Source organism: Mycteria americana, chromosome 13 (genome assembly GCF_035582795.1).
Source record: "Mycteria americana isolate JAX WOST 10 ecotype Jacksonville Zoo and Gardens chromosome 13, USCA_MyAme_1.0, whole genome shotgun sequence".
NCBI lineage: Eukaryota > Metazoa > Chordata > Aves > Ciconiiformes > Ciconiidae > Mycteria > Mycteria americana.
In genome coordinates, this window is record NC_134377.1 from 11577780 (window position 1) to 11602122 (window position 24343).

The 24343-nt window shown below is 52.6% G+C and overlaps 3 protein-coding genes across 10 annotated transcripts in view; 2 read left to right on the forward strand and 1 right to left on the reverse strand.

Annotated features, from left to right (window-relative positions):
* The first annotated feature begins 144 nt into the window (after positions 1 to 144).
* OGFOD2 (2-oxoglutarate and iron dependent oxygenase domain containing 2) lies at positions 145 to 7190 on the forward strand. The gene is made up of 7 exons (XM_075516317.1): positions 145 to 480; positions 563 to 619; positions 2612 to 2722; positions 3743 to 3842; positions 4946 to 5070; positions 5561 to 5818; positions 6492 to 7190. The coding sequence occupies exons 1-7, from the start codon at positions 358 to 360 to the stop codon at positions 6765 to 6767; spliced, it is 1050 nt and encodes a 349-aa protein (XP_075372432.1). The 5' UTR covers positions 145 to 357; the 3' UTR covers positions 6768 to 7190.
* A 1115-nt stretch (positions 7191 to 8305) lies between these two features.
* ARL6IP4 (ARF like GTPase 6 interacting protein 4) lies at positions 8306 to 14656 on the forward strand. 3 transcript variants are annotated; one of them, XR_012777757.1, is made up of 7 exons: positions 8306 to 8430; positions 10338 to 10540; positions 10914 to 11246; positions 11731 to 11848; positions 12448 to 12543; positions 13299 to 13368; positions 13592 to 14656. XR_012777757.1 is itself a non-coding variant. In XM_075516318.1 (6 exons), the coding sequence occupies exons 2-6, from the start codon at positions 10351 to 10353 to the stop codon at positions 13646 to 13648; spliced, it is 768 nt and encodes a 255-aa protein (XP_075372433.1). In that variant the 5' UTR covers positions 8306 to 8430; positions 10338 to 10350; the 3' UTR covers positions 13649 to 14654. The 3 variants fall into 3 exon arrangements, 2 of the variants coding, with proteins under 2 accessions (XP_075372433.1, XP_075372434.1); XM_075516318.1 differs by lacking the exon at positions 12448 to 12543 and having other exon boundaries at positions 13592 to 14654; XM_075516319.1 differs by lacking the exons at positions 8306 to 8430; positions 12448 to 12543 and adding an exon at positions 9183 to 9290 and having other exon boundaries at positions 13592 to 14654.
* Positions 14657 to 14713: 57 nt separating this feature from the next.
* Positions 14714 to 24343, reverse strand: part of PITPNM2 (phosphatidylinositol transfer protein membrane associated 2) — a 142149-nt gene continuing 132519 nt past the window's right edge. For all 6 annotated transcript variants that reach the window (XM_075516314.1, XM_075516313.1, XM_075516311.1 and 3 more), the window contains 7 exons: positions 23415 to 23531; positions 22551 to 22667; positions 22017 to 22165; positions 21197 to 21346; positions 20925 to 21108; positions 19500 to 19628; positions 14714 to 19223 (listed from right to left, as the gene is read on the reverse strand). In XM_075516314.1, the coding sequence (XP_075372429.1) occupies positions 18879 to 19223; positions 19500 to 19628; positions 20925 to 21108; positions 21197 to 21346; positions 22017 to 22165; positions 22551 to 22667; positions 23415 to 23531 (1191 nt within the window). In that variant the 3' untranslated portion in view covers positions 14714 to 18878. The remainder of the gene's footprint in view (positions 19224 to 19499; positions 19629 to 20924; positions 21109 to 21196; positions 21347 to 22016; positions 22166 to 22550; positions 22668 to 23414; positions 23532 to 24343) is intronic.

The window sequence follows — 24343 nt, forward strand, 5'->3', positions numbered from 1 at the left end:
GTGAGCCCGGGCCCTGGGCGCTCCTTGCCCGCGTCGGCGCCGAGTCAGCCACGGGGCCGACACGGGCTGGAAGCGCGGCCTGGGCCTTGCCAAGGACTGGGGCAGGGGGCTGTGGGGAAGCGGCATCGTTGCAGGCCGCGGCCGCCGTGACGCCACCGAAATTACAAAAAAGAAGCATAAAACGGGAGAAAACCGGCACGTTTCGCCTCCCCTCGTTTTTCTCCGCGTTCGGAATTTGCCGACGCGCCCTGGCTCACGCCGGCCCGGCCGGAAGCGGCGCTCCCCCCTGCGCGGCGGAGCCGTTTGGCGGCTGGACCCGCGCCCGGCGCCGCCCCTGCCCGTCCGCCGGCGGGAAACATGTCCGCGGGCCGCCCGTTCCTGGCCTGCGCCTGCTTCTTCTCGGATAACGTCTTCGTGGAGCGCTACGGGCTGCACGTCCGGTACCGGGACGAGGGGCAGCTCCGCCGCGACCACGGGCGGGTAACGGCGGGGCGGCGGGCACCCCCCACCCGGCGGCGGCGGCCGAGTCCGGGCGGTGGGTGACGGGCCGCGTGTGTTGCAGGCGCTGCGGGAGCGGGGCTGCCGGAGCGAGGAGGAGTTCAGAGCCGCGCTGCGGGAGGTAAATCCTGTCAGAGCGGGCCGGGCGCTTCGCTTCCCTTCCCTGCCGGGAGCCCCCGCCTCAGGGGGCCGGCCCACCGCACCCGGCTGCCTCAGGGGACCCCGCCTCACCTGCGGCTTTTCCACACGCACGGGCGGCCGGGGGCCGGCACGGGCGGTGAAAGGAGCCGGGGCGGCTTGCCGAAGCCAGAAGCCCTGGCCCCGACAGAGCTGGGGCGCAGCTCCCCGGCGCCTTGTCCTGACCAAAGCCGGTGCCGGGCAGAGACCGAAGGGAGAAAGTCCCCGCTGGCGCCTTGATCCGGGGCGGGAGGCTGCCGGTGGCGTCCCTGGAGTAAATACTGTAAGTCGGCGCGTTATGGAAAGGGCCTTCTGCGCCGCTCCCTAACTGGTCTCAGCCAGCTGGCTCCCAGCGCCTTCTAGTTTGTCTTTCCTCATCCCTTCTTTTTCTCCATTACCTTTAAAGAGCGCCCTGAGGTGGGATCACCAGGCATCCCGCAGCGCGCACATGAGATCTGCCGGGGAGGGCAGCGCTGCCCCGGGCGCGCCGCAAGAACCGCCCCGGGGCACTCTGTCAGGGAGGGATCTGTGTTTCTTTCCAGGCCAGGGACAGAGACCTGTCACACAACCAGCTCCAATTTCACCCGGCACTAAGGGGACAGACAGGTTCTTTTGGGGATCCATGGCAGGATGATGCCAGCACTAAATCCTAGTTACAATTAAAGCTTTATTTTCTTAACAGGATGTTGTGATTGGCATAGCACAGAATTTATGATTAGAACGGCACAGGATTTCTACAAGCAGAATCAATGTAGCACAATAAGCAGTGTAATACAGAATTTGTAATACGACTTAACTTAGGATTTCTAGATCCTAATTTAACTTACAATTTCTAATCACCTGGACCCTCTGCAGATGGGGTCAGATCTTAATACACAGTTTGCTGTATCAATATAACAATCATAATCAAAAATCATATAAAAGAATACGAGTCACTCACTCAATATGTGGAGGAAGCAGACGACAGTGGAGGCATCCCTGGTCACAGCTCTTGCTGTCCCACAACAGTTCCAGTCCAAGTTCCCCACTTAGGGCTGTAACTGCTTGATTTTATAGACAGTGCTCTGGGTGCTGTTACGCTTCCCTGTTCTGTGACGGGGACATCAACAACACCTGGCTGGCCGGGTGCCTGGGACCTTCAAGGCCGGCAAGGATGGGAGTAATCAGCCTGGTGCCCAGGAACCTTGAGTCCGGCAGGGAGGGGAAGAAGAAATCTGTTTGGTCCATCTACTTGGTTCACAGGACCTTCAGGGCCTGATAATGAGGGACAGGGAATGAATACGTGACCTGCTCGCTCACAGAGAATGGCTGCTTGCCTTATAAAATGGCGTTAGTTGTGCTAACCACATTACTAGGGGTCGGGAGCAGGGGGTACTGGTCACACCCTCCTTCCTTTTTGCTGAGGACTGTTATAAACTAATCTTATGGGGGGTTATTAAATAGGAAGAGCTGCCTGAATCAGCTGCTACTACAGCTGTCTCCTCTGAAATGACAGATTAGCCTGTCCCCACAACACTTAGCAGTAATCCCTTCATGACAAGTCCTGTCTCCCTCCCAGCAAATGTCTTTATTTTGGACAATGCTTATATTGTCAGAACATAAGCCAGACTCTTAAAGCGTAGGCCGGCAATTCATGAGGCGTCAGAATGCCTGAAAGGGCTGAAACCTTGTAGCTCCACTTGACATGTCCATGGAAAGACTTCAGTTATTTTTTAAGCCATCCATAATGAGAACGTGTCTCAAATCCCTCTGAGGCATTTGGCTTTTCAGATATTTATTGGACTTGTTTTGACTACAGAAAAGCAAAGGCATACACGCTGTCTCCCAGAGGTGCCCAGAACAAAAATAACTGGCTTAAAACAATGAGCAAATTCCTGGAATTGTTTTAGTTATCCCTTTTGATTTTCTAACAATATGCTCTGTTGTTTACTTGTAGATTGAGGCAGAAGTGCAGAGAAGAAAACAGTTAACTCATCAGTCAGTGGAACGCAAAGCCATCATCTCAAAGTGCTACAAACGAAAACACCCAGAAGTGTACATTCTGCAGGTAGACAGTATGTTTGGAATCTCTTTTGCGCCCAGGGAGTTGCCTGACAGTTTATTTTTGCAGTAGGAAGCCCTCTTCTCGAGATTGCCCACAGTGCTAGAGCTGGACTGAATTAAAACCAAAGCGTAGCATATCAAAACTGAATTAAAAACTTTCACAGTGTAGTATATTCTCCAGGCAAGATTCCACCTGGTTTATAGCCAGATAAGGGTCATTCTATATTTAAGTTGCACCAGCACCTGGTACGGGACTCAGAATACCATTAGTAATTTAGACCTAAAGCATCATTGCAGCAAACAGCGTCGGTGAGGTCTAACGAACAGCCACAGAAATCAGCATTTATGGGCTTAACACATGGACAAGTTACTAGTGACTATCGTCTGAAGGGGGGCAGCAGGCTGCTTGCATGTATACACCCCAGCGCAAATGCAGGGTAGCCCTCGTTGTTGTGGGCTACTCTGCTTTGAATTTCCTTGTGTTTGCCAGACCCAAGACTTCCCAGCTGGATAATTACCACAGATCAGCAGTAACACACTAACAAGTTTGCACAGATTTACTGCTCCATGATCCTGTAGTAACAAATTCTGCTGTTGTCTGTCCTGCTGTTGTCTGTCATGATCTGTGTGGGGAAATGCTTACAGCAGAGCGTAGTCACGCTGTTGTGCTGAGGCCATAACAAGATGCTAAATCTGCTAGGAAGGACTTTGCGCTCACCTGTTAGGAGTCCATAAGGCAAGCCAGGCTCTTTCCCATCACGCTAAGGATAAATCTGGCCAGTTATACGTAGAAACCCACGAACTACAGCAAGCAGCAACTTACCTAAACCACCAAGGAAAAACACCAGTAACATTCTGCATTTCCTGCCACAGAAGTAACCCAAGTGTGACTATCAGCCTTGCTCCCTAGACTCTACATATTTTCCTGTGGCTGCCTGGAAGTCCATTTCCCTCTTGGGCTGTGAAAGACTGCGCAGGCTAATTGTGTTTCTGTGTATTTTTATCCTTCTTCCCTTGATGCTAGGATTCATTCCTGGCCCCAGATTTTCTAGAAATTGTGAGATACTGCACATCGCCGGATGCTCATCTCCATGGCCTCCTGCGCTACATCAAGTCCTTCTCAGGTAAAGAAAACAACACATCAGCCACAAAGATCTCCCCGTCTGACACTGCAACTTCAGTGATGACAGCTGTTTTCAAGCCCTGTCTTTAATAGCTCAGATTTGATACACAGCTGAGACAAACAGGATGTTATTTTGTGCTTGACGAGAGTCTCTGGAGAGGCAGTATTGTGCAGCAGTTAAGTTCTGGATGAGATCCTGTTTTCTGCTTTTCCAGTCCCAGGCTCTAGCTGCAGCAGGGCTGGGATTTTGGTTGTACCACAACCTCACGGGGGAGCCTGCTGAAGGGACACTGTTAGCCCAGGGAGCTTGGTTTTCCCTCCCCGAGTGCTTTACCATTTCAGACAATCCCTGTTGGTTAGTCTGAGCTGAAATAGTTTCAGTCTCGATTTCAGTCTTTTAAAAAGAGATCTGGGTTTTAAGCTTCCCTGGAGGCATCTGTGAAGCTTTCTCCCTACCAGAAATGCTGACAAAATGTAGAGCGGAAGCTGCAAAGTTGTCTCCTTTTCTCAAGACAAAAAGACAGACACACATGTTGTGTATGTGCAGGGCTCCCAGATTTGTCCAAGGCACAATTTCCAGGCGCACAGCCTTTTCACACTGTCTTAGCTTCTATATCCTCGATACTGAGCTCCCCTTACACAGACCTTTAGGGTTCTACCCTGAAAGGCAGCTCAGAAGGCCTGGTCTTCCCAAAAGGTTGGCACTGGATGAGTGAATTCCCCATCCCCTAAATGACCTTGAGTCTCCTTCTTCCAGGAGGCTGTATTCAGACTGCCTGTGATGAGCCGTTGATTCACGGCCCTCCCTCTAGACTCTCTCGGAACATTTCCTTGGCACCTACAGCAGGCATTTAAATCGGTGCCAGATCTCCTGACTGGATGGGAAAGTCTGGAAATGAGGGGCCAACATGAAAAACAACAAATACATCCCAGAGCCGATCCCAGGGAACGGTTCCAGCCCTTTGAGCAGCCTGAGCACAAAGCAAAGCACGTGGATCCTGCATTCTCACTGACACCAGCACAGTGTAGCTAGACAGCATGACAGCCAAGAAGACACTTACCTGTTATTTTCCCCAGCAAATGGTGTCTCCCTTCTCTTGACAGATAAGAGGATCTATCGACTCCCAGTGTTCACAGAGGAGTTCTGCCAAGCCTTTGTGGATGAGCTGGAGAACTTTGAGCAGTCGGACATGCCTAAAGGCAGGCCCAACACTATGAATAACTATGGGGTAGGACTCACTAGCTCTTGCGCTTCTTTAGGGGGAGTGTTCACAAGCAGACTCCAGTTTACCTCCCCACTTCACACTCCTTTCCCTTCCAAAATGCCTGTAATTTGAGCACAGAGCAGTTTGAGTACGGCCCCTTTGAAGTGAAAGGGTTGAGGGAATGTGTGTTACACAGACAAAAGGACAGGGGAGTGCAAGGAAAGGGGTTGGGAGTTGGTATCTCAGAGCAAAGAACACCTTGTATTTAAGCAATACACATTTAAATCAAGGAGTCAATTTTTAAAGAACACTTAACTTCTGGTCTTACCGTGTCTTTTCCCCATCACTTTCCACCTTGATCCTTCTTCTTTTGCCTGTAGCTGGAGCCTTTGCTCTAACGTTCTTTATCTGAGCAAGCAGCAGGGTTGGAAGAGAACAAGACAGCTCTGCAGCAGCTCTGATGAAACAGCAGATGTAGTTGGTCAGCTGTTCCCATCTCTTCTCTTTGAGACAGGTTTTGCTAAATGAGCTTGGGATGGATGAAACTTTCATCACACCCCTGCGTGAAAAATACCTGCAGCCCATAACGGCACTGCTTTATCCTGACTTGGGAGGCGCTTGTCTGGACAGCCATAAAGCATTTGTTGTCAAGTACTCACTGCACGAAGATCTGGATTTGAGCTCTCACTATGACAATGCAGAAGTCACCTTAAACGTTTCACTGGGAAAAGACTTCACTGAAGGCAACTTGTACTTTGGGGATTTCAGCCAGGTATTGAGCATATTCCTAATCTGGACCCCGATTCTATTCCCTTCTACCCCTTCGCCCCCCCAGTTTCAAGGCATTAACAGTGTTCTAAAAAAAAAAAATTATCCACTTCTGACAGTCAGACCTGCTCTGTCCCTTCCCCGTTTTTTTAAACGCCTTGGTTATACAGGAGCCTTTTCTGCTACAAGCACGTTACCAATATTCAAGCTTCAAAGAGGGGACAGAGACAGCTATCATAGTAGAAACCAGAGTGAAACAAACCAGCCCATCTTTCCACAACTGAAATAGTGAGCAGGGAGGTGCTGAGAGAGAGAGAGAAGAAATTTATTTCACATGAGACTTAAACCTAAATCCGTAGCCCCTATTTCCAGGGGACTCCTGGCAAGAGAAGGGTAAAAGCTCCCATACACTGGTGAAACAGTTTTTTTGATTGAAACTCTGCCTTTAAACTCCCTCTGGACCTGGCACTGAGAATGTCTTACTGGGAAACAGTTGTACTAAACTGCTGCCAAGCCACCACTGAAGTGGCTGCATTTCAGAGGTGCAGAGAGTCCTCTCCATGTTGCTCACCGGGTGCTGCGGGTGAAGAGGTGACAAGTAAAAGTTTCAACTATTTGAGCATTGTTCTGCTAGGGACTTTCTGGTGTAATGCTGTATCCGCCTCCCTTTGTTCCAGGATCCTACCCCCGTGCCAAAGTACATAGAGATCGAACATGTGGGAGCCCAGGGGCTGTTACACCGAGGAGGACAGATCCATGGGGCGCTTCCCATTGCCTCCGGGGAACGCTGGAACCTCATTATTTGGATGAGGTCATCTGCCATCCGCAACCAGCTCTGCCCCATGTGCAACAAGAAACCTGAGCTGGTGGAAGCAGAGGGGTTTGGAGATGGGTTCACAGAAACCCTTGAAGATGATGCGCCCGAGACTGTGAATCTCTGTTCCTTGTGGTAGCAGACAGTAGGGCCTGATTTCTCCAGACCAAGTTGCCTGAAGCTCCTTTCTGACCTCTCAGACTGCGATAACAGACTCTTTGATGGATGCATGAGTCATGTAAGAAGTAGCAAGCGCCTTGGAAAGTGATGCAAAGCCAGTCCTGCTGGGGTTAGGGAAGCCAGCTGCCTGGACAGCTGAAGGAGCTAGTACTCAGGCTCCCCAGGGCTCACGCTCGGGCTGGAGGACTGCTTGGAAGATGTAGGAAGCCTTAACGCTTTGATTCACCGCAAAGGCTCCGTAAATATTTTCAGGTGTACGGGAAAAACACCCGGAGTTGCTTGGCCTTTGTGAAGAGCTCTGTGCCAACAGCAGCATTGCGGGTCCTGCTGTAAACGGAAAAGAACGGTACAATAAAGCCCTGCACTTACCACTGCTCCGCTATTTGCAGGGACTCCTGTCCTCTTCCAGGGGAAGGGGAAGAGCTTTTTGTTGTTGGGTGACAGTGAAGTATCTGCTCAAAAGTGAGATACAGGTGATGCTCAACAGGCTGCTGGGAATGGCATGGAATTATTGTCACCGTTTACCTAACCCAGGCTCAGAAAAATCCATCGGGAACAATATAGGGAGAGCTGATCCCACAGGGTGGCCGAGAGGATCTCTGAAGGCCTCCATGAGCTCTTTTGGGCACAAATTTCCCTTTCAAAGATAGCGTGAATGTTACTAAACAAGCAGAAATGGGCTTTAGAGACAAAGCTGTGGGAGCTACCTGCAAAATAGTGAAACTTTCCAGGGGGGAAGGCAGAGTCTACGTTTAACTCCCTTCCTTTAGTTACATGAACAAGTAAAAATAGAAAATAACCGTCTCAGCCTGGGTGCAGCAGGCAGGCCTGGGACTTCTGAATTCAGCACCAAGATCCCCTGGCAGCCGATGCAAGCGGAGGGTCAAGTGCTTTCCCCGCCTTACTGCCGGCTGGCTGAAATCACAGACTCTCCCAGCTACAAAACAAATTAAAGAAGCCAAATATCTTTTGATTTGGTGGCTGCATTTGGCTCTGTGGGAAGCTAATTGTATACATTTGATATACATGTACGCCACTGCGTTTATAAGGGGCTTTTTCATTCATTTATTCAACTGCAGTAATTACAGCGTGCGGACTTTGCATCGTCGATAATTGTGAAAGGCTGAATGTGAGCCGGTACAGCTTGCACAAAGGGTGTGGATTTAAGCCTTCCCAGCAGATCCCCTGTATTTTTGGCCAGGGATGCCATTAGCACACAGCGCTGATTAGCTTTTCATTAGCAAAACCCATTAAAATTGCATCTCGGGAAGGAAAGGTGCCGTTATGTTTGTGCACGGAGCCAAAGGGCTGGTATCAAGAAAACCAATTGTCAAGTCTTCATTTCCTTCAGCAGAAAACGTCAGCGCTTCCTATCCCCGTCTGAATTAGGCCCAAAAAATTAAGCCGACGGGCAAGACCGGTGCTGGCCCGGCGGCTGCCGCGGGGCTGGGCAGGCCCGGCGGACCCCGGAACCAAAGAGCGCGGCCCAGCTGCCGGCCGGCCCAGCGCACGGCGGCCGGAAGCGGCGGGGAAAGGCCAGCGCGGGCCCGGCGGCGGGTGCCCCGCTCGGTGCCGGCGGGGCGGCGCAGGGGCCCGGCCCGGCCCGGCCCGGCCCGGCCGCGGTGAGTCCCGCCCTCCTCCCCTCCTTCCTCCCTCTCACCTGCCGCGGGGCCGGGCCGGAGCGGCCGTCCCGGCTGAGGACACCGGGGGAGTGGGGGGGTCACGCATGCGCGCTGCCGAGGCACCCTTAGGTGGGGGGGCTGCTGAAGAGCCGGACGCGCCGGGCCGCGCTCTTAAAGGGGCCGCGCCTTGCGCCGGGCTCTTAAAGGGCCAGTGCACCTAGTACTGAGCTCTTAAAGGGCCAGTGCACCTAGTACTGAGCTCTTAAAGGGCCAAGGCGCCTGGCGCAGGTTCTTAAAGGGTCAGTATGCCTTGTGCTAAGCTCTTAAAGGGCCAGAGCACCTCTTGCTGAGCTCTTAAAGGGCCAGTGCACCTTGTGCGAAGTACTTAAAGGGCCAGCACACCTCGTGCTGAGCTCTTTAAAAGGGCCAGCATGCCGCAGGCTCCCTGTGTTGGGGTGAGAGGGAAAGGGCTGCCCCTCCGCCTGTGGAGGGTTCCCACCACAGCAGCCGGGCTCCCAGGTCCCTGCCAAGGGCCGGGCCTGGGCCTGGGTGAAGCTGGGTGGGCAGGAGGAGCTGCCCCACTGTGGCCATGGACCTGGTGGCAGAGTGGAGGCAGGATGCCAGCTTTGGGGCACGACCAGCCTGGGGTGCTGCCGTGATGGACTTGGGGCTCGTCCCCTTCCCGTGGCGTCGCCCCGGACTCACTGGGATGCTCCTGTCTGCACCCAGCTCCGCATCCGTTGACCCTGTTGCTGCAGTTGTATAAAAGCGGGTCCTGCCACCACGTCCATGGATGGAGCGGACCTGAGACTCAAATGCTGTCCTGCCAGCGAGGCCCTGGTGTGAGGGATGGCTGCTGGGTGCGTGTCGATGAAGGACTCTCATCTTCAGAAAGTTCCCTGTGTGTCCTTAATTGTCTTGGATTTTTTTTTTTCTGATTGAAATTTCCGTTTGGAAATCAATCAAAGGTCTGATTCACTTGGGAGCGAATCGCCGCTTGGGAACGTCGAGGTGGTAAACATGCAATTAATTAAATGTGGTAGTTGGATGGTGGCTGTGAGAAAGAATTTCGCAGATACTGCTCTGCTGACGGTGCCAGTTTGTTTTTTAAATTAATGAGAACATATATCATGCCGTCTCTGGCCTGTGGCTGCTGGCAGCTGGTCAGGCTGATGGACGGGGATGCCAGCTCAATGCATAATCTGTTTTCTAAAAGCAAATTGGAATATTAAAAATTCATTCCTTCCCTTGGCTCACGCCCGCTCTCGGCATTTTAAGTAATGGGGTGATTGACTCTGTGTTCAGCTTGGGGAGGATGTTTCATTCTGCTCACTGTTGCCGCAGCATCGATCATACCTTGCCGGTGTCCGTCTGCAGGTGCAGCATGTCACCTCTTCCCGACGGCTCCCAGCCCCATGGGGCGGTCACGGCCCGTGGCTGCCGGGGGTTGTCCCCGGGGCCATGGGGCACAGTGTTGCCGGCAAACCCCGACCCCGGCGGGGATCAGCCCAATTCTCTCTTAGTCATCACATCTAGGGACAAACTCGAGAAGTGTGGGGAAAGTCTGGTGGAGGTTTCATGCCCAACCTGCTTGCAGACGGTTGTCTCGAGGCAGGCGAGGGCTGCCTGGGGATAGCAGTGCTGTCCCTGCGGGGCCCCATGTCTCTGCTGAGCGGTCCATTTTGTGGGTTGGCGAAATCCAGTTTAGCCACGGCTGTGTGATGGGTAACCTCAGCCTACCCCTGCGTGTTGGGAGCTCAGCGTCGTCTTCAGAGGGGGACTCAGGAGCAGGTCTTCCAGGGCTGGTTGGCTCAGGGTTGGATTTAAGGTTTTTGGGGCTGCTGGCTGCGTTGCTGCTGAGCGAGGGTGGTCTCCCCTGTGGCACTGATGTGACCCGTTCCCTCCAGGGGCTGACGCACGATGGCCCACACCCAGTCTCGGAAGCGATCGCGAAGCAGGAGCAAAAGCAATTCTCGGAGCAGACAGGAGAAGAAGGAGAAGAAAAGGAGGAAAAGCAGCAAGGACTCACGCCAGGGCAGCAGCTCTCCTCCGAGGAAGCAGACCTCTGGGTCTCACAGACACAAGTCAAGCTCAGCGGCAGCTAGGGAAGGTGGGGGAAAGGCCCGTGACCCCGTGCTTTCACCACATTTTCCTGGGGCAGGTGTACAGAGGGGGCCCAGGTGGGAGAAGGGGGTCCCTCCTTTTAGCTAAATCGGTGTCTGTTGCCCTGCTGTGCACTTTGTGCCCATTTTAGTTTCGTTCTGACAGGTGCAGAGCCCTACAGCCCCTCTGCGTGCTGGTCTGGCCGCGTGGTGCTGCACGCTGTGATGCGTTAAAGCTGTTGGCACAGAGGGGTCTTTGTCCCAGCTTTGGGGGCTTTGCTGTTCAGGCAAGAAAGAAACCAGGCTGGGAGGGGGATGACCAGCATTGCTGCTGCCGCGGGGCCAGAGCTGCTCCACTCAACCTCTTCTTATGTATTGCAGAAAAGAAGAAGGAAGGAAAGGATAAAAAGAAGAGGAAGGCAAGTACCTCTTCCTCTGAGACAGCATCTTCATCCACCGGCTCCTCCTCGTCTTCCTCTTCCTCCGGCTCCTCTTCTGATGACTCCAGTGACAGTGACTCCAAAACGAAGAAGAGTCGACATGGCAAAAAAAAGCGAGTGAAACAGAAAGACAAAAAGAAGAAGAAGAAGAGAATAAAGAAATCAAAAAAGAAATCAAAGGAAAGGGCTAAGGAGGAGAAAGCCAAAGGAGAAGTGGTGCCCGGCCCCTCGCTGGAGCAGTGGCAGAAGGAGTCACCGGTGGACTCCGGACCAGGTAACGATGTCGTTTCCCTCCTGCTGAAGCCAGGGCACACAAGTGTCACACTGGGGAAAGACGCTCGCATGTCGCCCTTCCTGGGACCCACTCGAGGTGTCTGAGGGAAGGAGGGCTGTGTACAGGGAGGAGCTCCTGATGCTCCTCCCTCCTACGTACTGTGGCCGCCTTCAAGCCACACCAAGTAAATGTAAGGAGCCACATTCAGAGAGTCATTTGTGAAGTGTTTAGATGTAGTTTATAGATGTGAGCGGGGAACAAAGATGCCAGATGGAAGGTCACGGTCAGCAGTAACAAACTGGCAAAGCTGGTACTGGCTTTGGGACATGAAATGGCCCTTCCTTTGCATGGTTCATCACTGAACCCCGAGTACCGCTGGGAAATTGGTGCAGCATGCGTGTCTGTTCATGTCAGGCGTGGTGCTGTGCCCCTCGGCCAGGAGCCGGCCCCACGAGCACGGCTCTGACGAACCGATGCATTCCAGTTTTGACAGATGAACAAAAATCCCGAATCCAGGCTATGAAGCCAATGACAAAGGAAGAATGGGACGCAAGGCAGAGTGTCATAAGGAGAGTCGTGGATCCTGAAACAGGGAGAACCAGGTATCATCCCTGGGGAAAAGGGAGGCAGGTTGTCCATCCCCATCCCTGTTGTGTGGGTTGGAGTCCTAGAGGATGCCAGTCCATGGCACTGCAGTACCACGTGTGGACCCAGGTCCCCTTCAGCAGCAAAGGCCTGAGCCGATGCGGTGCAGATCCCCTCCCATCAGACCTGGTGTAACTTACCCAGAAAGTGACGTGTTTGACACCAAATTATCGAATTGTGCCGGGGCTCCATGCAGGGGGCACCGGGCCACATCCCAACCCAGAGCTGTGGGATGCAAACAGCAGAGCAACTTGCTGCTGGAGGCAGAAGGTTTGTTCCCTGCGCTGTGAAGGGTTCAGCTTCTTCCCATTAAATGGGACTCTGCAAGCGGGGGCAGAGCAGGAAGCGGGGGGGTGACTGACACCTCCTTACCCCACTGCTTTGCGCACTTGCCTTTCAGCTCCGAAGCACACATGCACTCAGCCCCGGTTAGCACCTGGGTGCAAGTGTGGAGGGAGCGTGTGCGCCCCTTGGGGTTACAGACAACAATCAAACTGAAGTTCGTTTAGCTGCCAAATAGGAATGACCCAGTTTTTAATAAACTGCATCTTCTCAGCAAGCAGAAAACATCATGCTGAAGAGAATTGGGTATGACAAGTCCGGTCTTAAAATAGAAGGCAGCCTGCGGGGCTCCGAGAGGTGTGGAACAAAGGTCGGTTCCCTGTAAGGCATGTAATGAAGACAATTAAATTTCTGTTCGTGTTTGGAGGTGTGAGCCGCCGCCGACACTGCTTGGAATTTGCTCAGCAGGATGCTCCCTGGTCTGGCTGCCTTTCAGGCCCAAACTGGCACCTGTTTCTGAATGGCTCTGCAGTTTCCTGGGGCAGCCAGGACCAGACCTGAACTCTGTGGGAAACAAGGAAGGGGTTTTGCAGAGGTTGGGGCTACTGCTGTTGACAGCGAAGCCTCTGCAGATAGTGGGGGTGGCAGGACATCCTTTTATTGCAAGTGTTTTCTCCCGCCGTGTGCAAGCGTGACTGGCTCTGCACACAGCAGGCAGTGTCCACAGCCTGGGGCAGGGACGGCTGGCCCGTGCAGGGGGATGCTGGTTTCTCAGGGGACCACACCTGTCCTTGCTGCAGCATGGTGACATTAATCCCACAAGAGCAATGGAAAAGCCTGCTGTGCTATTGATACGGCAAAAAAAAAAAAAGTCACCTAATGCAACTTCAGGGGTAGGTTGTCACTGGCCTTGCCTAGAGGTGCGTCAGCCCAGCACCTGGTCCTGGGCACGTACCACTGCGAGGGAGCTGGTGGCTGCATGCCTGAGCTGGGGCATGACAGCGGCCCTCAGGGTGGCGTGGGATGGGGGGACGGGTCAGGCGCCTTCTGTGGCTGGGAAACAGTGTGGCTGGCAGGAACTTGCCAGTAGCCCTCACGGCTTGTGGGCCTGTGCTTGTCTTCCAGGCTTATTAAGGGAGATGGAGAAGTACTAGAAGAAATCGTCAGCAAGGAGAGACACAAGGAGATTAACAAGGTAGCAGGGGCTTGCTACCAGCATGAGCTGCTGGTGGGTGGGTGGGTGCAACCCGGGAGCTGCTGCACCCGGAGGCATTGTCTTGCCTCCCAGGGGACCCCCCCCGACTCCACCAGGGCAAACTGAGCCCTGGCAGGTCTGCAGGGGCCCCTGCGGGTTGGTGCTGGTGGTCCTTCACCCTTGGGCAGACGGTGCTGTGAGCACCCGTGTTTCTCCTTTGCAGCAAGCCACCCGCGGGGATGGGCTGGCCTTCCAGGTGAGGACGGGGATGCTGCAGTGAGCGCACGAGTGCCAGCCGTGCCGGGAGCCTGTCCTGCTGCGTGACAGATCTGTCTCTGGATCACGCAGACAGCACCGTGTCAGGATGCTTCCCCAGGGGCAATTTCCAGCTGCTCTGTAAGTTATTGACTGGGAAGGAGAGTGACTTTAACAGTTCATCTCCCAGTAAACAGCTGCTCCCCTCCCTCTCCTGACTGGGGCCAGTGTGGCTGTAACACACTTGGAACTGCTTGCCCCAGTGCCCTTTTTGACACTGGAGGAGCTCAGCAGCACCTCGGGGACAGGCTCGCTGGTGCTGAGCACCTAGAGGTGCTGCTGCCCCTCAGCTCTGGGCTTTGGTGGGCAGGAGCCAACGCTGTGGCCAGGACAGAGTATGTGCTGGGGCTGCAAAATACGCAGCTGGCTGCCACTTCTTCCCTTTAGAGGCTGCTCTTGGCCCCTTCCTTGCTGGATCTGCATGCCCCGTGCTTACCCGGTGCTGCAGGCTCATGGGTCCTTCGCACTCACCCACCTCGCTCAGAGAGGAGCGGCTGTGCTGCTGCATGGCTCTGCTCAGGCTGCAGCTCTCCTCTGCACCTTCAAGTGCCACTCTCCGCTGTGCCCCAGGGGCTTTACTCAGCCCTTCTGCAGCTTCACCTCATCAGGTGGCACTGGGGCAGCACAGGCCTGGCACACTGCACTCGGGTGTGGGCAGGCACGCTTTGCAGAGAGGTGGCTTTGCCTTGCTGTTTGTTCCTGCATGCAGCTTGTGTCCCTTCCCCACAGCGCAGGCCCTGGGCAGCGTTAGGGTTCTGGGCTTCTTGGGGACCCATGCCCATGGCTGCTGTGAAGCAAACAGCTGGCCTTTCCCCCACTGCAAAGTCCATAAATCTACAAAATGTAAAAAAAAAAAAAAAGAAAAAAAAAGGGACAAATAGGTCCTGCAGGACTGATCTGCACAGAGGGTTTCCATGTTCTGTTCATCGCTGTAACCCCATTAAACTGGTGCCTGCTCACGTCTTGGGTTTTGTGACTTGTCTGTTTCTAGAGTCTCCCAAAAAAAGCAGACAGAGAAGAGCCTTCCCATTTCTTTAATCTGTGTAACTCACAATGATACTGTACACAAAGCACACCCAGGCATTGGAACGATGCACTAACAGCAAGGAGGAGAAGGAAGTTGTACAGAAGGTTTGTCACACACAAGCGAGTCATCGGCACGGTACTGTACACACAGGGGCGTACCCAGCGCGGCTGCCGGCGCCCTCGGGCATGCCCTCCAGTGGTTCCCCACACACACACGTCTGTTACCCCTAAAGCAATTTTTTATAAATAAAATACAACTAACATCGTCGGAATATAAAATTGACAGTCGAGGGTATCAACAGGCAGAGGGTGCTGAAGACAGGGAGGGGACCGTAAGGCTTCTAGAACTAATAGGAAATGCAGCAAACTGTGGCGATACCTGAAGAAGGGGCTGCTACAGCAAGCACAGCGGCTGCTGGGCGGAGCGGGAGTTTGTTAGTAACCCTTTGGCTAGTTACTGCTCTCGGCTCGCGTATCGGACACTGTAAACGTTTTTGGTATTAGAATTTCGCCTCATCTGACTGAGTGATCTAGCAAACCCAGGAAAACAACTTGGAGGGAATGCATGGGCTCCTCCTTCTATTTTTAAAAGACTTTAAAGGGACAGTGTCAGGTAGAAAGTCTGGCCCAATAGTGCAGTAATACAAAAAGCTGCTTTTTATAAAAAATCTGAGTTCCACAGCAGAGTTTAATTCCCATGGAAACAATTAAAAAAAAAAAAAAAAAAGACCAAGGCAGCCTGCACAGCGCGGGCTGTATTGTGCTAGTGTGAGAGAACAGGACGTGGGCTGCAGCAGAAGCAGCACGACTGTCGCCGGTTGCGCCGATGGCTGCCTGGACAACGGCGATAGGGAGGAGCACAAGAAACTTGATATTCTTTCATTTTGAAGCAAACAAGTTATTTGTAACAAAGATAAATTAGGTCTTTAACCTGACAGTGCCCCTTTAGTAAGGATGGAATATACATTCATCTTTCCCTCACCACATCCAAACGGATCCTCTTCCATACACGTGGAAAGGCATCGGGTCACATGCATTGCTCTCCAAAACAGCTTGGAACAAACAGGTGATAAACACAGAGTTAAACTATTGCTATTGTTCTTTGAGTGAGTAGCACATTGATCTTTGCTTCAGATAGACGAGTGCCAGATGGGGGCGGCTGAGGATAGATTGATGTAGACTATGATGGACTGAATCGGTGGAGAAAAACTTACTGGCATATTTCCCGGTAACTACACCCACCTCATCTGGTATTATTGCAGCAATAAAGGTCCTGCTCTACAATTGCTTCTCCGTGTTGGATCCGTACAGTGGCCAACAGATGGGGGGCAGGGAAAGGACCCGGGCATGTTTCAAGAAGCTCAACAAAGGATGAGGATGGAGGTGCTATGATTGTCAGTGTAACTGGTTAGTAGCTGTTTAAAACATGAAGTGATGGAGAGGTGAGTATAATATTGCACTTCTGCATTCATTGACAGTTACATTAAACTTGGTCCATAAAATAATTGCTTTGTACATAATGCCTGAAACAAAAAGCTACATTTTTAAATATTAATAAACCCTGAAGGTTCCAGTCCCTCCAGACATTTTTTTTCCTCTACATAAATAAATAACTTTCAATTTTATATATCCACTTTTTATGTTGAACATTTACATTCGCCTCTGTTTTACACTATCTACACATAAGAAAATGTGAACATCTTGTCAGCATTGGAAAATGTACAGATCATGCCTTGGTTGTGGACTTGGAGAGAAGTTGAATTTTGCAAAGGCCATATCCAAATTTGCAGAAATTTTGTGATGTGGTTTGGTGACTTCACAGGATGGATTGTGGCTTGGCTTCCTACTCAGATGGCATCTGTTTGGTGTAACATTCGACTAGCAAAAAGCTGGGGGGGGACAATTCACATTGTTTTTAAACCCAGTAAGCTCTGGATGTACATTCAGAGAGAGCTAAGCTGAGTCGGCAGAAAGGGAAGTCAGTTTTCAGTAACAAAAGTAATCAGATACATTCTGTAATTGAATAATTATCAAAGAGAAGCGGTTAAACATTTTGCAGTCAGGCTGCAAGATGTGGGAGATGCACTGGGCAGCGGGCAGGCAGCTGGGTTTGAGCACTCCACCGGCTCGGACGCCGTCGGCAGCTCAGCACTGTCCCTCCTCTGCCTCCGCTTCGACCCTCCAGTGCCACGAACACGTGAGATCTACCCTGGATGTCTGATGAGTTAGATTTGCCTACCGTGGCCCAGAGCCAATTAGCAGAGCAGCGTTCACAGTGCTGTGTGTCTCAGTGCGGCCGTCCTGCACTTCATATTGAAACAGTTAATAAAATGAAGCAGCCAGTCTAAAAAATTCTTTGTTATAAATAAGATCCTCATAAGTAGAAAGTGATATAAAGACCGGAAAGTGTGGTGGGGGAAAGCAGGGTTACACATAGTCGGGGAGCTCGGTAGGACTATAAAATCTCCACGTGAAAGAGGCCAACTGGAGTCTGTAAATGGGCACTCCGGACCCCCAGGGTGGATGCCCCTCCACCCCGGGAGATGTGTGCAAGGAGGGAACCGGGCCCTTCACCGGGGCCAGGCTGACCTGGGAGGGACAGGACTAAGGGGCTACTTGGCAAGCCCTCGCTCTAGGCACTGTTCTCCTCCGCTGCTGCAGAGTGACGCGCTCCTGGTCCTGTATCCTGTACCGTGCACCGTGCACGTCTTGGTGTCACCGGGGGTGCCAGCCAGCAGCGAGCGCTTCGCCCTGCGCACCGGAGGCTCCCCTCTGCCACTCACCCAGCCCCAGCTCGCTCCAGCAGCGCACAAACCATCAGTTCAGGCACATCCACTGAGAAACACACCAGGAAAATTAAGATATGGCCTTTTCTTAAGGTTTCCTGACATTGTTGGCACACTTCCTTACAGTCTCCTTACTGCTGGAAAAACTTCTGCACAGATTTTTTTTTTTTTTAAATATATACATATATATATGTGTGTGTGTGCATATGTATATGCATATATATATACACACACCCTGGCTTAGCAATATTTCATTGTCATGCACTACAAACAGTTAGGTGTAGCTACATGAGATGGTAACAGGTTTCCATTCTAAAAATCATCAGTGCAAAAAACAATGAGGTTTTACAGTTCAGTAACTACAGGTAAAAGAAGCGAGTCTAGTTCCCATGAAAGCTGCTACTGAACTTGGAGAGAACCTGGGAAGAAGAAAACGTCTCAGAGGTGGGTGTTGAGAGAGTCAGACCCTGCATTTGGATGAGAAGAACTGCAATGCAATCTAGCTGCTGAGTGCCTTCAGCCGCTTCCAAATATACGGTGGTTACTTTTGGAAATTAATATATAGCAAGAATATTTGGAGACTAACAGCAAATTAAGTGTCTGAGGTTTGTAACAGCTCAAACAAAATAGCTTGTATTCCTCTTTTAACAGGTCAACACATTAAATTCCATCGGCTTCTAAAAGGTCTCTTTAAAAAATAACAGTAATAACGACCCCATTTTCTTGGGCGTGAATCTGCCGACATTCTGCCTCTACCAACAGCATCGATACATCTTTATGCTTTGCCACTGCCCGTACTCCTTGAGAAAGTGGCTGAACTTGAAGCTCTTTGTACAGGTAAAGCTCTCGGTTGCTCTGCCTGGCACAGCCCACGATAAATCCCTCGCTTGGGGCTGTCTGCGCAGGGATACAGCATGCTTATCGAACCCCAGCTCACCCGTGCTGGCACCGGCAGAGCACCTCAGTCTGACTCCTGTGACAACCAAGAACAAGTTCCCCCAGCCTCATCCCCTGTTCCTGTGGCTCTGAGGACAGCACTCGGTCACGCGTATCGGAGCGATGGCTAACAAGGCGAGGAGGCACGTATTTACAGTCACTAAACCTGGATAAGAGAAGGAGGCAGGAGAGAGCGCGATCTTGACCTGGAGACTTTTCCCCCCCAATTTCCAGCTGTTCCTTGGGCTCATGCTGCACAAACCCGACGCTCCCGCTGCAAGGCCTGCACATTCTGCGTGGGAAACATCCCGTCTCTTCCCAGAATACCATGATGTTATTAGAGTAGCACCATATTTACCCTTCCAGCCTGTAACACCGGCCTCGTCCCTCTTTCCTTTTGTTTTCTCCTCCGGTGGCTGCAGCCGACAGTCACTGGCTCTGGCCTGGCTACTTCTGCCCCAAGAGGCCAGACTCCAGCCGGGATGCTGTGCTCCGGCCCCAGCACCCCGTGGCGATGCTCATGCTTCTTTGGCTGCGTTCCCTGTCTCTCTCCTTGTCGCTGTCGGACTGGCTCTGGGTGCGCTCGGGACGGTAGCTGGTGCTGCTGCCGGTGGCCGAAGGCTGGGAGGAGATAGTCCGCAGCAGGTGATTCCTCTTGCGCAGGAACTCGGTCTGGCTGGGCAGCCCGAAGCTGCCTTTCCGCAGCGCCATGCGCGTGGTGTTCTTGGCGGGGCGCGAGCGGTGGTTGTACTCCAGCTGGGCCAAGTGGGCTGCGTACCCCTCCGTGATGAACTGCGAGACAAGAGGCATGAGGGCAGGTGTTAGAGGGATGGGACACGTTTCCCTGATAGCCACTGGCAGCCAAACGCATTTGCTGTACGAGGTTCTCTGGGGTGATGTACAAGACGTGGAGCCACTCAGATGTGATGGGTCCTGGTCTGTGGGACAGTTCCTGTCCTCTTGGCAAACACTAGCTCAGTCACCAGTTCTAAGGTGACCAAATTCCCATCGCCCTCCCATGGGAGGCCCTTGGCAGCACCTCCACGACTCAGAGAAGCAGGCTCCTACCTGACACTGGCTCTGCAGCTTCTTGGTGGGTCGGCCAACGATGTAGATGTGCGTGGGCGGGAGGCTGATGGAGCTGTACACAGAGATGTCCTTAGTAGATCCATATGCCGCATGGATCCTCATGTGGAGCTGCGGGGAGAGAAAGCAGCACGTGGTCAGAACATATGGGTGCCCCGTGCTGCTCAACAGGCAGGGCTTTTTTTTTTTTTTTTTTTTTGAAATAGCATTTGTGGGAATCTCAGGTCAGTAACTTATGTAAGTTCCAGCTGGATAATGCACCGCTGTGCAAAGCTCTAATTAACAGAGCTGGGGATGTTTACAGGCCAGAACAAGAGGAGTAATGGCAATACAAAAGCAGATCTCTGCTTGCTGAACCACGGCCTTTCCTTGAGGTCTGCGGGGGGCAGGGGCACCGCACACTTCACTGCCTACTTGTCACTGGGGGAGAGGAGCGGTTTGCAACCCCCCGTGCAGTAGTCATTAGCGTGGAGCCTTCCCCTCTGCCAGCCATGCTGCTGCATGCAATTCTGCTGTTTAACTCTGCTGAGCAGAGGGAGAAGGGACAGGGGACAAAATATGCTGCTTTTCAGGGATTCATCTGCCTCCACTCTGAGCAGAGAGCAGCTCCTGGCCAACCTCTTCCTTAGTGGGCTGAAGCAGGGGCTGGCAGCGGAGGTGTGGACACTGGTGCCACCACAGACCGGCCGGCTTTGCCCCTGGAGCCATGGGCAGGACAGGGAGATGGAAAGGAAATCTCTGGCCCTGGTCACAAAGTTGTTCTTCTGGAGGACAAGGGAGAGCAGGCAGCAAGTAAGGGCCAGCTGCTCCCACCACTGTGACGGGCTGAAACGAGAGTTCAAGAGAGTTAACGAGGGGTTTCCCTGCTGTTCAAGGCAGGGCACAAGTGCTCGGACACTGGCAGTTCCTTCACTTGCCAGACAGAGAAAATCTTGGTTTACGTGGAGCTTTTCTGAGGCTCTGGGCTGAGCAACATTAAGCCCTCCCTGGGGTCGAATGCTTGGGAAGATGCTCTGTGGAGTCTCCTGTCAAGGCTGGGTGGTGCAAGGCCATTTCTGCAGCAGCTCCATGCCCTCTCTGACCTGATGGTTACACCACAGGCAGCCAGAAAGCCACCAAACAGGTAAAAAAAGTGCACGTGCGGGGAAGGGAGGCACTGCTGCCTCTGTTTCATTAGGCATTTGGTGTTGGAAGAACCAGTGATAAAATGGAGCAGCGCAGAGCGGAGATGACAATTTAACAGCGTAGACACTTTTGTAGAACAATAGGAGGATGAAAATAAAATGAACAGATTTATCTTCCACTGCGGGTCACGTTGCTGCCAAGAGACTGGTGCTGACAGGGGCAATTGGACGAGGAGCAATCTAAACCCGTGCTATGATCATATTTCAGCAGACCCAGGCTTACGTCTGTGATAAGGGATTTCAGGAAGTTGGCCTTGTGCCGCAGTGGGTCGTGAACAAGCCCATCGCAGAAGGAGACGATCCCATGGGGGAAGTTGTGCTGTGCTAACCACGCTACCACCCTCTGCTTCTGCATGTCGGGGCGGCCCGTGACATAGATAATGAGGTAGCCGAGGTCTTGCCAGTGCCTAGAAGGAAAGACACAAGTCAACGGATTGCAGACCTAGAGCAACGCCAGGGTAAAGCAGACCGACTGCCCCAGCCCCTGACGCTGACCTTACAACGTCGACAGCTCCAGCACGGACTTTGGGGTCGCTGCCCATGATGGATACGCTGGCTGCAAAGGAGCCGTCGATGCTGAACACCACAAACTCCGTCCCCTTCGGCAGGACTGTGATGTAGCTGTCTGCATACGTGTGGTCACCCCTGAAAGGGATGCAGGTATTTATAGGCATCAAGATACAGAGGTACTTTCAGGAGGTATCACCGAGTCCTGCAGCACATCACAAGCCCAAAGCAGCACCCAAATCCAGGCCAAAGCCTCTAACAGCAATGCCACCCTCAGTTACAGCAGTGACCAGCACTGCATGAAGGCCTCTGTTAAAGTGGGTCTGGAAATAGCACGCTGGAGCCCTGGTGTCAGCAACTCAAAAAAATACCCCCAGAAAACCATTGCTGGGTTCACCGCTGAAAAGATGGTCCTCTCCTCCCCCTTCCAGAGCTCAACACCAGCAATTGGACCTGAGCTGGAGCCTCTGGGCTCTGAATTATCACGAGTACAAAGTTCTGTCCCTCAAGGACAAGTTTATGGTCTTTAAAATATGCTCAGTTGTGCAGTTTTGCAGATGACCGCAAGGCCATGCGTCTGTGGTGCAGAAGGCCTGCTCCTGCATCCTGTTGATGATGTTGGAGTCAGAATAAACTCTGGATCTTCCTCTTACAGCTGTAGAGTACAAATGGCTTTGTCCCTGTTGCTGGCAAACCAGGCTCTGAACCCACCCAACAATCAGAGCCACCCCACAAGGAGGGACCATAGTCATCAGATTCCACTTTTGTTCCTCTTGTAAACTAAGCCCGGCACCCCAAGGTACCTCACCTGACCACCATCTTGACAGGGTACACGCCAATGCCCAGGCGCCGGTTCTCAGGGATGACGTAAGAAATCCTGCCACTGCTGTTGCTGATCTCGGTGTCAAAGTAAACCCACTCTCCTGACGGCGGCTGGGTCATGATGTGAATGTCCACCTGGGAAGACAGCAAGGCTGGGTCAACAACAGCATCAAAGACACAGACAAGTAGAACAGGCCAAGCACGGGGACCTTCCACCCAAGCCCCTTTGGATGGCAGCAGGGTTCGGTCCTGCTTCCACCCTCTGCACTTCACAGATCCGAGCTGAGAAACTCCCAATCATCAGGATGCTGGAATGAAACCTGGCCTCAGTGGTAAAGACCTCCACGATGAATGCTGCTGCTGGTAGGAGGCACCACGCAAGTCTGAGCAGGGGAACCTGGCCAAGACGCAAAGGTAGCAAACCCCATCAGGAACCAAGGGAGCACCGACCAGCGCTGCCTCTGTCCCTGTCCCCCACACTTTTCACCCCATGGTGCACAACCCCCAGAGCAGACAGTACCTTTTCTCCTGTGAGCGTGACCATATCTAACGGACCGTACATAAACCTTCCAGTTAAGGTCTGGGGCCCTTCTTCATTAGCAATGGTGTCATTTATCCTGTGGTTGGCTGTGACGTTCTGCACAAGTCAAGAAGGAAAGGGGGAAAAAAAAAAAAAGGAAAGAAAAAAGTTTGCAGCGATGGACAGCCTCACAGGGAAATGCCAAATATAACCAGAAAAATTGGAGCATGGGTTTCTCTGTGCTGTTCCCCCCTCCACTCCACCCACAGCTCTCAGCTTTAGAAAAGAATTTGACCTGTGGCAGAGGTGAGACCCTGCGCCCTGCATTGATGGGATGGATTTGAGTGTACATGGCTGAAGAGCCAATTTCAATGGCAGTTTGTACGTGCAATTCTGATACAGTCTATTAACTCTTTCACTTGAGATTTAAGAGGCAATACAAACAGCTGCCAGAGAAATTTGCTGACGTTGTTTCAGCTTTAGCAGAGAATTGCCCTCTTTCGGGAACTGGAGACATTTCCTGGGAGCGAAGGGCATTTACTGAGCACAGAACTTGCATTATTGGACTTGGAAAGATGTTCCGTCTCTTTCCCTGACCCACAGCCAACGCTTTCTGTATTTTACATAGACTCAAGGCCAAGAGGAGACCTTGCTGGTACAGATCTTTAGGGTTGCTCTTTCACAACTACACGGGTAGGATATAATCACTAATATATACCAGCAGTGCAACGTGATCCTCTGTCTCTGCTGTGGACGGACATAGCTGTGCCCACGCTGGCCACCTTCAGTGCCTTTCTTGCAGCCCAAATCAAAACCCCTCTACAGGACAGCACTTCCCCCGCCGCAGCCCCAAAACACCCTTACCCGGAGCTTCACGTGTGTCCTCTTGCGGAGCCACTTCTCGCGGGGCTTGGAGGGGGTGAAGACAGACACTTCCTTCCCATCCAGCTCCAAAACGCTCGAGTTCTCGTGCCTCATCACCTGCAGGAGGACAGATCCCACCGACACATCACCCACTTGCGCAGTGAGCCCCCTCCTCCTGCCCACGCTGTTCTGCATCTCCCGAGCCAGCGCTGACTAAGGGCAATGCCTGGACAGAGGTGGCCCGAGTTTGCCTGCCAGGTATTTGGCTTGTCAGCTTGCAGGTTTTACAGGCTGCTCCCTTCATTGCAAGGACAAGTGGTCTCTTCCGAACTAGCAAAGCCTGCGGCCAGCGCTGACTTAATCCCGGCTGGGACGCAGCTTATTTAGATTGTCAGGAGGTACAAAATTGACTCAAACACAGCAGGATGAGCTCCGCACTTAGATATCTGCCCTTCCTCAAGGCATTCAATAGTCTCTTCCCACAGTCTGCAAGGGACCAGTCTCCTTCAAACGCACGTTTTCTGCCATTCCCGTAACAGATCTAGCACCAGCTGCTCTGACCAGCCTCATGCCGACAGGTGCCATCCCTTCAGCTCAGTCCTTATTTCTATTTAAACAAATTTTGGACTGCTCCTGTCCCATGGCTTTTGCTCCTCTCATTTTGAGAGGAAACAAAACTATTGATTTGACCCTGGTGGAGGCACGCAGGGGTCCAGCTTGGCCACATGCAAGGCAGTGCCCAGGGTGTCTGTTCATCCTGGCCTCATCTCCAAGGCTGACAGAGCTCAAGGACTTCGTGCTGGTGGGATGTCGCTGCACCAGAGCGAGGATCAGAGGGGGAAGGTGATGCCCATCAGCCAGCCTTTGGAGGCAACTCCTGCCTGTCACCAGGGTGCGGGCAGGGATGGAGAAGCAGGATTAGATCCTAC

Coding starts and splice junctions, on each gene's coding strand:
- ARL6IP4 (XM_075516318.1), top strand. CDS start 10,351: ATGGCCCACACCCAGTCTCGGAAGCGATCGCGAAGCAGGAGCAAAAGC. Junction 10,541..10,913: donor CTCAGCGGCAGCTAGGGAAG/GTGGGGGAAAGG, acceptor TATGTATTGCAG/AAAAGAAGAAGGAAGGAAAG. Junction 11,849..13,298: donor CCTGAAACAGGGAGAACCAG/GTATCATCCCTG, acceptor CTTGTCTTCCAG/GCTTATTAAGGGAGATGGAG.
- OGFOD2 (XM_075516317.1), top strand. CDS start 358: ATGTCCGCGGGCCGCCCGTTCCTGGCCTGCGCCTGCTTCTTCTCGGAT. Junction 481..562: donor TCCGCCGCGACCACGGGCGG/GTAACGGCGGGG, acceptor CGTGTGTTGCAG/GCGCTGCGGGAGCGGGGCTG. Junction 620..2,611: donor TCAGAGCCGCGCTGCGGGAG/GTAAATCCTGTC, acceptor GTTTACTTGTAG/ATTGAGGCAGAAGTGCAGAG.